Here is a 16,384-nt window from a genome sequence, read left to right as displayed (position 1 = left end):
CTCAAACAAAGCCAAACGCAACAGAAAAATAAGAATAATAATAATCCTTCGAAAAACCTTTGCACCAAACAGTGCTCGGGCCCTAAATAGATAAAGCTACATGGATAGTTTGTACTTTAGAGGGCGCAATTCTGCCATATTGTTTACATTTACTGCATATGCTCCACCTTTCCGATTATATTGGAATCATATTATCAATAATAAATAAAGAAAAGCTTACCTTGTTCTATTATATGTCGAAGTCATCAAAACTGGTGTTTGTCTGTGCTTTGGGATTGGTTGTTTGAGGGTTAGGGTTAGCATGACTTTTCGCGTATTTTAGCGCCCACTAAAGTACGGTAGTCCCAGCTACATTCACCTGTAGTGTCTTGCCTGAAAGAATCAAGAGCATTTTATCCAGGCACCTTTTCTAGATATTCTACAAATAACAAGACAATCAGGAATTACACATCCATCCATTATCTGTAGCTGCTTATCCTGTACATTGTCACAGGCGAGCTGGAGCCTATCCCAGCTGACTATGGGCGAGAGGTGGGGTACACCCTGGACAAGTCGCCAGGTCATTGCAGGGCTGACACATAGAGACAAACAACCATTCACATTCACACCTACAGGCAATTTGGAGCCACCGATTAGCCTAACCTGCATGTCTTTGGACTGTAGGAGAAACCGGAGCAAACCCACACAGACACAGGGAGAACATGCAAACTCCACACAGTCCACACAGGACCTTCTTGCTGTGAGGTAACAGTGCTAACCACTAACTTATTCTCATCTCATCTCATTATCTCTAGCCGCTTTATCCTTCTACAGGGTCGCAGGCAAGCTGGAGCCTATCCCAGCTGACTACAGGCGAAAGGCGGGGTACACCCTGGACAAGTCGCCAGGTCATCACAGGGCTGACACATAGACACAGACAACCATTCACACTCACATTCACACCTACGGTCAATTTAGAGTCACCAGTTAACCTAACCTGCATGTCTTTGGACTGTGGGGGAAACCGGAGCACCCGGAGGAAACCCACGCGGACACGGGGAGAACATGCAAACTCCACACAGAAAGCCCCTCGTCGGCCCCGGGGCTCGAACCCAGGACCTTCTTGCTGTGAGGCGACAGCGCTAACCACTACACCACCATGCCGCCCACTAACTTATTAATGATGTTAATTTATTTTGTGTAAATAAGTGTCTGTTTAAATTTCAACTATAATTTATCTCTTAAGCTTTTTAGATGTAAATAATAAAGGAAAGCACAAAGCTTAATTAAATAGAACGGTGGCTACAATTATCAACAGTCCATAATTATCATAATTATCGACACCTTTTCAGATTGACCAATAAAAAACAATTTTGCAAAGGTGAGTTTCAGTTACAACATTTATTATTGGTTAATTAATCAACCGGAAGACCCCCCCCTCTCGCCCTTTGATCTTGTCGTCTGATGACACAGCTCATTACCTGAGATGGAATTTTTTTTTTAGCACGATCAACAATTTGAAAAAAACCCGGATGTTATCATCGCAGGTAAGCATGGTGGAAAAATCATGGACATGTTTTTACTTATCAAATTCACCGATATTTCATAATATCCTCGTCGAAACCTACTTTGTTTCTCACTCTTCCATTTGACAGTCGCCATTTTGTGTCTAAACGCACATTTGAGAAGTCACGTGAGGTGTCGATAATAGTGATCACTTTCACTGGTGTCCACCATTATCGACACCCTGTGGAATTAAGTGACATTTACAACTGTTATGGATCAATCTTTGTGTAACATTGTTGAAGTAGATGTTTTAAAAAATTATAATCATTTTTTTCTGATTCATAACAGAATTGAATGTTTATAGAGTATTTGGAATCCAATTGCAATAAATAGAATTAGACCAGAATTAAATTCCTAGAATATAAAAAATTACATGCTTGAAATATTCAGATTTTTCTACTCCATTCAGAAAATATTTTTTGCAGCTTGTTGTAAATATCTACCACATATTACAATATCAGCAGACATTTTATATTTGGTTGGAGGAATGACTTGCGACCTTTGACCTGGATGTTCATGTGGTTACAGTGTCAATTGCCTGTTGATGTTTATTGATCAACTACAAAACTGGAAATTAACACAAACAACAAGAAATGATGAACAACATGTGATCTACAAAAATACTTAGAAAGTGGGTAGAAAGGGGAACAAAAAGATTTTCTGACACGGGTTCAACATTCAGTTAATCTGTTTACAAACATTAGAATGACTTAATTTATGTAAGCACCGACATCCATATATTTATATAAAATATATTTTTACTAAATATAAATGTATCTAAAACAAATTTTAAATAAAAACTATATTTAGTCAACTTAATACCGCATTCTGATTATTTTTTATAATCAATCATCTCGATGTCGATAATTGTGGAACGGTGTCGATAACTGTGGACAAAGGTGTCGATAATTGTGGAACGGTGTTGATAACTGTGGACAAAGGTGTCAATAATTGTGGAACGGTGTCGATAACTGGACAAAGGTGTCCATAATTGTGGAACAGTGTCGATAACTGTGAACAAAGGTGTTGATAATTGTGGAACGGTGTTGATAACTGTGGACAAAGATGTCGATAATTGTGGAATGGTGTCGATAATTGTGGAACGGTGTCGATAACTGTGGACAAAGGTGTCGATAATTGTGGAACGGTGTCGATAACTGTGGACAAAGGTGTCGATAATTTTGGAACAGTGTCGATAACGGTAGACAAAGGTGTCGATAATTGTGGAACGGTGTCGATAATTGTGGAACGGTGTCGATAACTGTGGACAAGGTGTCGATAATTGTGGAACGTGTCGATAACTGTGGACAAAGGTGTCGATAATTGTGGAACGGTGTCGATAACTGTGGACAAAGGTGTCGATAATTGTGGAACGGTGTCGATAACTGTGGACAAAGGTGTCCATAATTGTGGAACGTGTCGATAACTGTGGACAAAGGTGTCGATAATTGTGGAACGGTGTCGATAACTGTGGACAAAGGTGTTGATAATTGTGGAACGGTGTCGATAACTGTGGACAAAGGTGTCGATAATTGTGGAACGGTGTCGATAACTGTGGACAAAGGTGTCGATAATTTTGGAACAGTGTCGATAACTGTAGACAAAGGTGTCGATAATTGTGGAACGGTGTCGATAATTGTGGAACGGTGTCGATAACTGTGGACAAAGGTGTCGATAATTGTGGAACGTGTCGATAACTGTGGACAAAGGTGTCGATAATTGTGGAACGGTGTCGATAACTGTGGACAAAGGTGTCGATAATTGTGGAACGGTGTCGATAACTGTGGACAAAGGTGTCGATAATTGTGGAACGGTGTCAATAACTGTGGACAAAGGTGTCGATAATTGTGGAACGGTGTCACGTGATCTGATACGCTAAGTAAACGGGAATCAACTCTTTTTTTCTAGTGAAAGTTTGCGTAATTGTTCATGCACAATTTACGTATTGAAAGTCTCTTCTACGTTTGCAACGGCCAAAAGATCGTTAAGGTGTCGATAATTATAGCCGCTGCTCTCGTAGGAATTCTCTAGCATATCACTCCAGTGACGCGCCCACTCCGACGGCTTCAACCATCAAAGTCTCTCGTCTCCTTACTTTCCCACACACGGACAATTTGGAGTAGCCAATTAATTAACAGTAATGTCTTTGGGCTGTGGGGAAAACCCCACTCAGACAAGCCCCCGTCGGGCTCTGGGCTCGAACCCAGAACCTTTTTGCTGTGAGGCTACAGTGCTGACAAACTGCACCATAGTAGGAACTACTTTCCGCACGGTAAGAGTCTGTCAGGACAGGAATACATTGACGGATCACTTCCGGCTTTACAGTAAACTAATATGGCGTCTGGGACAGAGGTAAGCGTAACAGTGGACGTCAAGAAAAGTGCATTAAAAAAAAAACTTGTTCAGATTTGTTGTTAAAGACTGTTAACCAGGCACATTTCTTGCTTTATAATTTCATTTTTAACTTTGTTTTCCTAAACCCATGATTTAAGCTAATGAGCTAGCATTACCTCTCCTTGCTAATCGACGTGAATTCCAAATACCTTTCTGTTGCGTCATTTTCTGTTCTATAATATGTTGTGATTTAGTTGCTTTTATACTCTATAGAACGCCCACGCAGGAACTACAGACTGATTGTCTAAATGAGTTGTTGTGTGATGTCCGGTCTTGTAGGTGTGTGGCGCAGCCAGTGATGCGGAACCGGCGGAAACTTCAGCACCACAGAAGCGCAGTGAACAGCTGAGAAAGTTCAGAGAGCTTTGCTTAAAAAAGGTAAGCCAACACAAACCGATCGCTTTCACAGTCGTATTTATGGAAAGACGCAGTTTCATACTTTTCTTCTTCTAGCTTCCTCTTTCTGGACTAAACAGGAACACTTATGGACATAAATACAGAGATGCCAATCACTACGATTCGTGCGTAGTCACTACGTTTTTGACAGTAGCACTACGAGGCTACGACCGTCTATTCAGTTTATATGGGATTCATACGATTTTAGCATGGATGCGGTTCGAAACGCGTGAATCTATAAGGGTTCACGATATTTTGCCGGTGTTCGGTACATTTGAGGCCAATTATCACTTGATAATTCAATATTTTGACTGTATTTATGGTCAAAGTTTGCTTCGATGGGCGCCGCCATCTTTGTTGACAAGCGTTCTGCGCATGCGCGAATTAATTATCGATGCTGCGATGGAAATTATCAAGTGTGTGGGAGTAGATCTTTCGAGAATGGTTATATCTTGTTCAGCATTTGGTTGTACCAATAGACAGGGCCAAAAGGAGGGCCTGTCATTTTATAGATTCCCCGCAGACGAGGAGAGACGCGCAAAATTGGTGTCCGCTGTGCGAAGAGAAAACTGGTATCCCAGTTCTACCAGCCGAATTTGTAGTGAACACTTCATATCAGGTAGGTGTAATCTTCTAATACATTTATATCTGATATTGAATAATAATTCTGCACAGATAAAGATAGCGGTGATTTGTGATATGTATGTTTTTGTCTGAAAAAAAATATTTACAGCCTTGTCATTATCTGGAACTGAGTTTAGATTTCGAACATTCTTACGATAAAACGTCCTGCATAGTCTCTTTATGATAAACGTCTTAATGCCACTTACCCGTGAGGTTATCAAGTAGACATTCTTCTTCGGAACCTTCCAGAGGTATAGTTGGGATACCCATCCCGCAACAAAATATTTATAAGCTTCCAGGCTCTTGTAAGCTTTGAGGGCTTTGCCAGTGTAACACGATTCATGATTAACGAGAAAATTGTAAATGTCGTGGTAGGCCAGATCGGGCAAATCGCCGGCACCGCAGCACCGAATTTCCCTGAACAAGGATTGCGGCAAGTTGTATGGATCTGCAATCCCCAATCTGGAACACTTTTCCACATAACACTGCCTCACGTCACCTTCAAGATGCTGAACAAACTTAGACAAGTTATCGCGCGATGTAGATGGGGTATTTTCTGAATTTTCTTGGGGATTACATTACGCTCGCGCAAGGTAAACAATCCTGAAGCCGTCCAATATGGCGGAGTAAACACGGACGGGTCACGTGACTGCACATCCTCTATTGAGGGGCTGTCGGGGTGTTGTAACCTCACAAACTATCGCTCAAAACATGAAATCAGGGTTGTCATCCACCCAAAACACCATGTTCCGAATATGCAATGAACATTTCATGATATATTCGCAAAAAGAAACGAAACACTGTTGGAACTGAAACAGTCATCTTCTGAAGTAAATCAATCAGAACTGAATAAATAATCTGACTTGATATTGATGAGATTAAAAGTGAAAGGAAGTTGATAAAAATTAAAAGTAATCAAAGTGACTTGACATTAATCATGGGAATAAAAAGGAAATGGACATGTTCCAGTACAACTATTTGAGTATTGCTAATTGAGTGTTCCAGCATATTCTCTATAAACATTGATGGCATGTAATCTGCATTTGTTTAGTATTTGAGTATTTGCTAATTGAGTGTTCCAGTATGTTATCTATAAATATTGATGGTATGTAATCTGCATTTGTGTCGTAAAGTTAAGAAAATAATATTCACTGTTTGAAAGTTGATTGTATACAAATTACCAGAGAAGTCTTTACTTTGTGTGAATGTGGTGAGTTATGAGTATCACTCATGAGAAAGTCATGAGTGATTTGTGGTTTGGTTTTATTTTTCAGATAATTGAAAAAAAAAAAAAATCAACAATTTTCTCCCCCCAAAACTAACATGTCCCAGTTCATTTTAGTCACCTGTATTCACTCCGAATGGCCCTAAAAAAGCACCAATTTCCAAAATTTTTTCGGGGGGCTTACAGTGCCCCCCGAACCCCCAGCTGGATTGGACTCGCTACGCGCCCTGCAGGCGCTCGGCTCTTATGCATGTGTCACTACACATTGATTTCACAAAAGGTTGGCATCTCTGTAAATAATATGAAATGAGGTCCTACCTAATAGCGGAGCTTCCATTCAAATGAAAACAAACCTGCAACAGATGACGTACTTTGTTGTGTTTCAATTTTATCGCGAGAAGATAAACTTCTCCAAACTCACATGTATATTATTCTTTTTATTACTATAAACTACAGTGTGCTTTAGGGATTTATAGCAAAATGTTTTGAAAACAAAAGATACACGATTCATGAAAACACTGACTGGATTCAGGTCAACTTGTCAGATCCTTTTTGATGTTGATTTCAAAATCAACATGACTATTTAGAATGAAATTCCTACAACTCATCATTTTTATTAATTCATTTTTTACACGTTTTCTTTCTCTTTCAGCTTGTTGCTTTTCTTGTGAAAGATTTCTTCGCCTTTCTCTTGCTCTTTCACGTCTTCTTTCCTTTTTCTTCCTCTGGCAAAACTCTCTCTTCCCGGTTTTGACTTCATCTTTCTCTCCTTGGTGAACTTGTTCTGACATCTTTTTAAAGTTTGTATTAAAGTTTGTAAAAGTGATTTATTATTTTGTTGTGCTGTTTGAGTTGTTCTCAGTGGAAAAACCTGATAAATATGAAATTATCTATAGACAAAAATAAGTTATGTAAGCGTGCTCGCACTTCTAGTTCCTGCCAAAATCAAACAGCCAATCAGAATTGCGAGGGGCACGGACAGACGGACGTACACGGCTGGGATCCCTGTGTGTCCATGAAAAATCAACTCGATGGGTTACCATATTTTCTTAAGTATGGAGCAACGTTCGCACGGGCCAAAGGCATTCTAAGTATTCAAACAGCATTCTTACAAAGCTGTAAGAATGTTGGTCAGTTTGAAATTCCTGTCCAAATGTGCCACGAATTTTGAAAAATTTTTCATTCCGGCTGGTTCCGCTTGATTCCTGCTAATTCCAAATAAGTGTGACGGGGGCCTTAGAATGCGCTTCGAACCCGCCTCGAATGATTCTTGCACATTCTGGGTGTATTAGCTTTCGAATGCAGTTCAAATGTAGTTGGAACACAGTAGGATGCAGTAAGAATATTAAGAATGCACTTTGAATGCCGTACGAGTGCAGTTCGATTGCTGCCCAAATACCACCCAAAGTCTGGTCAGAAGGTGCCTCAAATGCTGTACAAATTCACCTCAAATGCAGTTAGAATGCTCCCGGAATAGCTGCCGAATATGTTTTGAACGTCTAAGGCCCTGTTTACATTATTTCGAATCAGCGGATCATCAGATTAACGTTTTTAAAACGATTCGCGTACACACACAAATAGCAGGAAGTGAAGTCCACGCCGTTTTTCAGCAGTCGCGTCACATGACCAACGTGGCATGACCGCCAGTGAATCAGGAAGGTGGATGTCACAGTGACGTTGTCCAATGACGATGTCAGCTAGAGCTCAGCACTGCGTATCCTCGTTCCTCAATGTTTACACAGCACCGGATCAGATACATACTGGGTTGAATACATGGGCCCTGGCGGATTCAAACTGTTCCGCCTGTGGAGTCGTTTCCCAGCATTTTAATGTGCACGGACAGTGCATCCGCAACGAAAACGATACGGATACGGTCTAATGTAAACACCACCTAAGAATTCAAAGAGAATGCAGCTCAAATACTTAGAATGTACTTTGAATATCCCAGAATATACGAAGAATTTTCATTCCGGCTCATTCGAGGCACATTCGGGACGTTCTGGCAGGCTTTGAAGTGGCTTGCCGTTTCAGTTTTTCCCTCGAACGCGATCAGAATGTTTCGAATGCTGTTGGAATGCCATAAGAATATTTAGAATGCAATCAGAATGCAGTTAGAATACACTTCGAATGCTGTTCGATATTTCTCCTCTTCAAATGCACCTCGAATGTTTTGAGCATGAGCAAAACATTCGGGCCGGCCACAAGAATGGGCCCGAATGTTTAGAATGCAGTCAGAATTTTTAGAATGCACTTTGAATATCCCGGAATATACGAAGAATTTTCATTCCGACGGCATTCTGGCTCATTCCGCCTCTAGTGTGACTACCCTATAAACAATAGACACCCAGGCAGGGTAGCACAAACGGGTTAATCTGGTCTTGGTAAGATTGTTAAATGTCATGCGGTCATCCTGTTAATGGAGCTAAGCACAAGTTTCCTTACCTTTTCTGTCAGAACTGTGGTGTCACAGTCCTTCAGTCGAAATGTAAATCCTGCACCCAGCCATAGGTGAAATATCCGTAGGCTTCAAGGGATTTATAGTTTCCGTACTGATCATGTGTCCAGTCAACAAGACTATTGGGAATATCCAAGTATGAGGTCAGAGGCAGAATGCAGCGTCAGCACTTCAACTGTTTGTGGTCAGGTTGTAAGTCAATGTTGTTAATAGATTTACAACAGTTTATCCAGATAACATTCTCTGGCATCCTTGCTGACTTTTTCTCAGGATGGTATCATCTCACTTTGCTTCTGCTTCCCCAGTTTTACTGCCTTCACTTGTACCAAAGAGGGTTAAAGTGGAGAGGTTCTTTGCTGTTACTTTCATTGTAACACTACTTCGAAAATGGTGCCTCTGTAAACACACATGACTGACAAAGTCTGATTACAGAATGACCCCTACAGGATGAGAATGAGTCTTACCTGATTTTATAGTTTTTTTACATCAGATTTTGCACTTTTATTTAGAATGCTTGTTACTTTCTGCTGCTTTAATGTACAAATGCAAGCATGGTGGTATTGTACAGTGTCTGTAGCATGTTAAAGTATAGATTTGTAGCATTTATTACATGTACATAAGTCAACAGTTAGGATTGTATGTGTTGTACCAAAAGATTGTGAAAGAGTTCAAATCTCAGGAATTCAGGAAATCCAATGTTGTTCCATCAAGCTGCTCAGCCATGTGTTTGGACTGAACTCTGTCTCGTGTGTGAGTCACTTTGAGATAAAAGCGTCTTCCAAATTAAGAAACATGACTGAGTGTTTGTCCCTCTTGCGTTTGCAGAATGAGGCTCGTCAACTGAATAATCAGGAAGTGGTGGAGGAGAAAAATCGGCTAAAGCTGCCGTCCAACTGGGAGGCTAAGAAAGCTCAACTTGAGTATCAACTCATGGTGGATGAAAAGAAGAAGGTAAAGAACACAGTGGCATCATGAATTTTTCAGCACTGTACAAAATGCAACACTTAATTATAAGCCTTTTATTATTTCCAAATTGTTTGCTATATTCTAAAATAAATGCTTCTGTGGTTTTTACCCACAGCTTGCTTTTAATGTGTTGTCGGCTTCTATGATAACAGTCTAGATCTGTTTTCTAGTGTTTTAAATTATCATTTACTTTGTTTCCAGTGTCAGGCCACATGTGACATTTGGAAGTTTTGAGTCTGACTATAAAAGTTAGCGTTAGTTCTGACTGCGCTGTCCTATGTGTAGCCACACAGTTTAGATCAGTGGTGTAAAAATGCAAGTCCTCATGTACAGAAATATATCTCAGATGAGACATCGCGCTCCAGTGTACCTTCTTCAGTTTTAAATCCGCTTAACTGTATGTGTGATAGGAGTGTGTGGCTCGAGGGGAGGATTACAACCGTGTGAAACTGCTGGAGATCAGCGCTGAGGACGCTGAGAGATGGGAGAGGAAAAAGAAGAGAAAAAATCCTGATCTCGGCTTTGCAGGTGACCTATTTGAGCTTGCATCTTTCAGACTTAATTCTTTCTTCTGTTAGTAAGCAGTGATGTCAAATATATTGTGATTCGAGGATATTACATCACAGTATACTTCTCAGAGACGGAATCTGTTCTTACTCACTGTGACATCACTGATCAGACAGTTGGAAACTTTTTTAGAATAAGAATCAAGTTTATTCTCCAAGTCTGTTCTCACATACAAGGAATTTGCTTTGGTGATTGGAGCTTGAACAGTTAAGATAAAACAATTTAAAAAAAAAAAAAAAAAGTAGTTGTATAAATAGAATTTAAAAAATAATATAAAATGAGAAGTGGACATATTTAAGGAGTATATGCATGGGTTGTTTTGAGGTCCAAGCTCTGTACAGTGTGACCTGCAAAAGCTTAAATATGTCCACTGTTTTAATACTCCTGCAAAAACAGGTCACAGGATGAAAATTCTTTCTCACACATTCTGCTGTTCTATTTTTGTACGAGGTGTTATAACTGAAACGCACTTTCACGGCTTTTAAAATGCGCCATGACTGTTGGCGATGCATTGGCCTCACTGATCAAGCTGGATATGAACAGGTTTATTTGTTCATTCATATGAACGTAAAAGCGTACAAAGAATTTGGTGTTCATGAAAATCCTGTAAATTCGAAGGAATGTTCGTGTCCGACTCATGCTCCTGAGAGTGTGAGAATATATGCACGAGAAGACTGACAAATGTAAACTTCCTACTATTGATCAACTTCGAATCATATCATATGCATGGATATCTGGACTTTTATATACTGTCCAGTTTAAATTGATTTATTATTTTAATAATTATGTTTACAGCATTCAGCAAACGCTCTTATCCAGAGTGACTTGTAGAAGGGCTTTGGAGTCTCGATCAGAAGCACGTCCTCAAGCTAGTTCACGAGGTCAGGGACAAGGAATGTTTTGTGAAACACGTTTTATATTACTGACATTAATAAAAGAGATTTTAAAATATTTTTATTGAGACAGAAGTGAGTCAAAATATCTTCCACTTCTGTGTTTCAGCCTTTATGCTGATTGTTCATTTCGTGTTCTCAGCAGGCTGTGCACTTTCCCTTTTATGGAGTTTTGTGGGCGTCACTATGCAAATGAACTGTGACACTGGGAACGTGCTTTTACAGGTTACAGCTGATCATCAATCCGGCAGAAAACTTTAACTCACCCGTTTACATTTACACACAACTTTGGTAAAAGATTGAACGAGACCCAGAGTGTGGCTTGTACAACATTTTTGTTCGTAAAAGTTTTTGAGCCAAAAATAAAATAAATTGCACAGCGGAGCGGCACGGTGGTGTAGTGGTTAGCGCTGTCGCCTCACAGCAAGAAGGTCCGGGTTCGAGCCCCATGGCCGGCGAGGGCCTTTCTGTGCGGAGTTTGCATGTTCTCCCCATGTCCGCGTGGGTTTCCTCCGGGTGCTCCGGTTCCCCCCACAGTCCAAAGACATGCAGGTTAGGTTAACTGGTGACTCTAAATTGACCGTAGGTGTGAACGTGAGTGTGAATGGTTGTCTGTGTCAGCCCTGTGATGACCTGGTGACTTGTCCAGGGTGTACCCCGCCTTTCGCCCGTAGTCAGCTGGGATAGGCTCCAGCTTGCCTGCGACCCTGTAGAACAGGATAAAGCGGCTAGAGATAATGAGATGAGATGAGGCATCCCCTCAGCACAGATTGATTCTACGGGCGTAAGCCAAACCTAAATATCACACTCAAAATACAGATGTGTACAGTAATATTCTGGAGCCAGAGAGTTTTGTTAACACATTGGGTCCAAGCTGATGATATTCTTATCGTTTGTGAGGTTTGGATTGAATCTGTTTAATTCAACTGATTAGTCAAACAGGCCAATATCTATAATATTTTTCAGAGCTCAGTAATAAATAGGACAGCTTTAATAGTCTTAGTATTATAATGTGATGGTTGCCACGGTGAACTCGACTGGGTATCTGAGAATTGTTTCTCTGATTGAAACTAAGATTTTAACAGGAAATGTGTTACCAGTTACTGTTTTCTTAGCATTAAAATATTATATGGAAAATTTTAAAACTGATTAAAAGTCATATTTATTGTTTTATAAAGGGCAAGGGCACACAGTTCATGCTGTTTAAATGTTAAGTGAGTTAAAAGCTGAATGTTTTCTCCTTCATGTAACTTCAAGTCTCTCCAGTGTGTCTGCCCCGTAAGGAGATTAAACGATGTAAAAATTGACCCGGGCCTGGTTTAAGTTTCAGCCCCTGTTTGTGATCGGTTACGGTAATTACATTCTGCCCTCGGCCTCCCCATCATCTGTCGTCACTGGTGCTTGCTTTTTTTTTTTTGTGCATGTGTGTGACAGAGACTGTTTTATTTGTTCCTGACTTTTTTTTTCCTTTCTTTTCCCTCTTTGTAGGGTATGCTGAGGCCCAGCTGAGGCAATACCAGAGGCTCACTAAGCAGATAAAACCTGATATGGAAAGCTATGAAAGACAAAGAGAGAATTAGTGAGCATTCACTGTTGATGTCCAGTTCTTACTGATGGTGCTAATTATTGGTTTATTAGATTAATCTGAAGCTCATAACTTAGGTTACATCCACACGGCAACGAGATTTTTATTTATTTTTTAATATTGCGTCCACATGGGCAACGGATCAGTAAAATATCAGGTCCGTATGGCAACGCAACGCTTGCTGAAAACGATGCAATACACATGCCACACCTCTACGTGCGCTGTAAGACGGTCCCATCGGAGACACCAGAACAATAGAAGAAGTAAGGACGCATGCGCATAAACCCCTTCTTCTACCTGGCGTCATAGACATATAAACATAGACGCCGCATTGAGCTGGGTGGCCCGTTGCTGGGATACGTCAGAGTGTCTGCCATATTGGATGTGGCAAATCTTCCCCGTAAACCAATGCAAGTAAATGGACTGAACTTCATAAAGCCCCTTTCTACAATAATATTTAACTCGATGCCTTTTATTCACCCATTAAGACACACGCGTATATATTTGGGAAACAAACAGGCATCAAAACATGTATAACTTTTAATGTGATGGTTATAAATAGTGTGCGAAATACCCGTCAATATTCCGTGGGAGGTGTGACCTAAATTTCCTCATCAAGCTATCGGAAACTTTTTTTTTTTTTTTAATTCCGCTGCTACTATCATAGGCTACTAACAATATCTACACATCAAGGCATGTTTTGGAGCTCAGCGGAGATCGTGTAGAATAATGTGCTGTGCTTACGCTGCTGAAGCCGTGCCGTCTCCGCATCACTTTCATTAAATGCCATGCAGATAGGCTATAAAATGTCTCCAAAAACAATTTTTGCAATATACAGTGCTATATGGAAAAAATTCAGTTAAACCATATTACAATGGGATTGCTCCATGTGATTGCTTCACAGCTAGTCTGGCTATCACCAGACCATATCACAAGTGAAATATGGTCTGGAATCCGCCTATTGAATTTCTCGTAGGGGAGGTGTGGTTTACGATTATCAACGGCCATTTATTGGACGTTGCGAATGTCTATCATTTGGCGTATACGTAGCCCATGGCCAATCATGGCAGTTGTACCCGGTGACGTAGTTAGAGCGACGAAGAGGCAAAGAAGAGAAGGAAAGAGAAAGAGAAGGCAAAACAAAAATAGGAAAACAACGGCACCGAACGATTACTGCTCTAAACTATTCAGAACAGTGTCTAAAGCTTGATCGAAAGTTTGGTTCGTATCGCTCGCCGCCATGTTAAATGTGATCCGTAAACAGTCCCAAATAAACTACAAGCTTCCGTTTGTCGAGTAGTACGCGTCACCGTCTTTCCACCCCTCCCCACTCTCTGATTAGCTCCCTAACTCAGGCGAGCCTTTAGACCATAGTTTCCATGCTGTCTTTTCAGATCGGAACGATTGTGCAAAGCAGCATGGGATTTCCCAGGCTACTTCACAGGCTGACATGCTTCCAATCTCTTCTATTTTTGAGTGTGCCATCACCATCTGACAGCTGGTGGTGAAATTGGTTGGGTGGGCTATGAAATAAATTTATTTATAAATTGTTTGGAGACAGGTTTCACCGAGCGGCTATTATGTGCGAGACTTCATATTAGCCACAAAGTCAGAAAAATCTGTTCGTAAAATTACGTTATAATGACCAAATACAATGAAAAGTATTTTTCCAGTCTCACCTGTGAAAGGTAATCCCATGTGATCTTGTTTGGACGGTAAACCTGTTGGTACAGTTAAACGCAGCACATGAATGAGGCATCTTTATTCTCCGCTTTGCCCCATCCAATATGGCGGCGAGGATGACGTATGATTCTATGCGGAAGGCGGCGTCTATGTTTATATGTCTATGCCCGGCGTGAAGCACTCACAGTCATGTGGTTGTGACATCATCGTAAACAAATCCGTTCTACTCATCCAGACGACTTCGCAACAGCGCCGTTGCCAGATCTTTCCACTCTGGAACCCGTTCTCAAAAGATTTCGTTTTGGGGCACCCAAAACGCCGGTGCCGTGTGGACGCCAGGCCGAAACGATAAACAATTTTATCAGATTCACCTGAATCCGTTGCCGTGTGGACAGGGCCTTAGTCCTGTTGGATGAGAGAAAATGTTTACACAAAGTTTTTGGAGTCTCTGGATGAGAAAGGCTTCGAGCATTACAGTTTATTAGGAATGATGATGGTGATAAATCCTGAGCTCTTGCTTGTTTCCTCTCAGCGGTGAAGACTTCTATCCAACATCCAATAGTCTGATACATGGAACACACGTTCCCTCTCGAGAAGCCATCGACCGAATGCAGGAGGACATTGAGAAACAGTAAGAGTTACAGAGACCGAGTTTATAAAACTGTGTGTGAGGGAGAGATGAAGTCTATCATGGATTATATCTCTGTTCATTGCTTTAATGAGAGATTCTACATGGCAGCTGCTGCCAGACTTGTACTTCTAACCAAGACTGAACAAACAAATGCATAAGGATTTTGAAACCTTTTTCGACTTTGAGGTGTGCTCATTCTGTTTTCCTCCTAACAGAATCGAGAAGCGCTCCAAATTCAGCCGGCGCAGAGCCTACAACGCCGATGCTGACGTCGACTACATCAACGAGAGAAACGCCAAGTTCAACAAGAAAGCTGAGCGCTTCTACGGAAAATACACCGCCGAGATCAAACAGAACCTGGAGAGAGGAACAGCGGTGTAGCTGTCAGTGTTGGTGTCAAGATGGCGAGGTGTGTGTGTGAGAGAGAGAGAGAGAGCGAGCAGAAACAGCTGAGCATGTTGTCTATCAGTCTCAAAGCACAGATCCAAGAAGTGAGCTATCATCCTTTGCCCACTTCAGAATTATTTTCTGGACTATAAGAAGTTTTTGTCCCAATTCAGTGTGAGCTGATGAAGCTCAGACTGGAGCACCCGATCCATCAACCCCATCTCGCAAACAACAAAAAATAAAAGTGAGACATTTATCAGTGAGTGCAAAACTAGAACCTGAGCAACTTTTTTTTCTTTTTTTTTGAGATGCAGGGAAAGTGATTTGTATCATTAGATGTTCAGACTTGAGAACGAATTAGAGTTAAGGAGATGATTATTTAACATTTATGGAAGGAGTCTCCAGTGTCAGTGTTGGCTTTATAATAGCAAATTCTCACAGGAAAGTTTTTAGGGTAGAGGAGTTTGATTTCATGGTTACAATTGTGGTGTTTGTGTGTGTGTGGGGGGGTTTCTTATTAATTTCAATACAGAGAATAAAAGAGAGATTGGTGATGGAATGACTGTTTGTTTATCGCTATATAACGCAAGTTCTAACAGTAATAACTTTAACTATAAATGGCTAATGCATGCAAAACTGTCGGTTTTTAATAAATGTCATGTAAATGTAATTGCCAATTTGCTGTGATTATAAGTTGAATACAGCGTTGATTATTTTCTGAAAACAGCTCACCACCAAATCATTTCTTTTCATCCTCCTGGCTGTATATTTTTGGATTTTTTGATACCTGTTTTTCGTAATGCTGAATAAATACTGTGAAAGTAGACTCAGGTTTTCCTTCACTGACTTGACGATCACATGTTCATGTTCTTGAGAGAAGCTCAAGGGGAGAAACATCAGATCACTGATGACCCCCTCAGCTCAAATACCAAGCAGTTCCCACAATTTGTCAGTGGGTTTTATTAGACTTTGATTGCTAAATAATTGTTGAGTTAGGCGCCTGAGATCATATCTTATGCATGTGATTGGCTTT

General features: G+C 40.7%; 1 protein-coding gene across 1 annotated transcript; it reads left to right on the top strand.

Annotated features, from left to right (window-relative positions):
• The first annotated feature begins 3,805 nt into the window (after window positions 1–3,805).
• On the top strand, window positions 3,806–16,177 carry syf2 (SYF2 pre-mRNA-splicing factor). Its single transcript, XM_060925292.1, has 7 exons — window positions 3,806–3,897; window positions 4,219–4,317; window positions 9,465–9,590; window positions 10,016–10,133; window positions 12,554–12,644; window positions 14,866–14,964; window positions 15,180–16,177. Exons 1-7 carry the CDS (start codon window positions 3,880–3,882, stop codon window positions 15,343–15,345), a joined length of 717 nt encoding a protein of 238 aa, XP_060781275.1. The 5' UTR covers window positions 3,806–3,879; the 3' UTR covers window positions 15,346–16,177.
• The last annotated feature ends 207 nt before the right edge of the window (window positions 16,178–16,384 follow it).

This window comes from Neoarius graeffei, chromosome 7 (genome assembly GCF_027579695.1).
Source record: "Neoarius graeffei isolate fNeoGra1 chromosome 7, fNeoGra1.pri, whole genome shotgun sequence".
NCBI classification, from domain to species: Eukaryota; Metazoa; Chordata; class Actinopteri; order Siluriformes; family Ariidae; genus Neoarius; species Neoarius graeffei.
The sequence above is the reverse complement of the archived record's forward strand: the minus strand, read 5'-3'. Positions and strand labels throughout refer to the sequence as shown.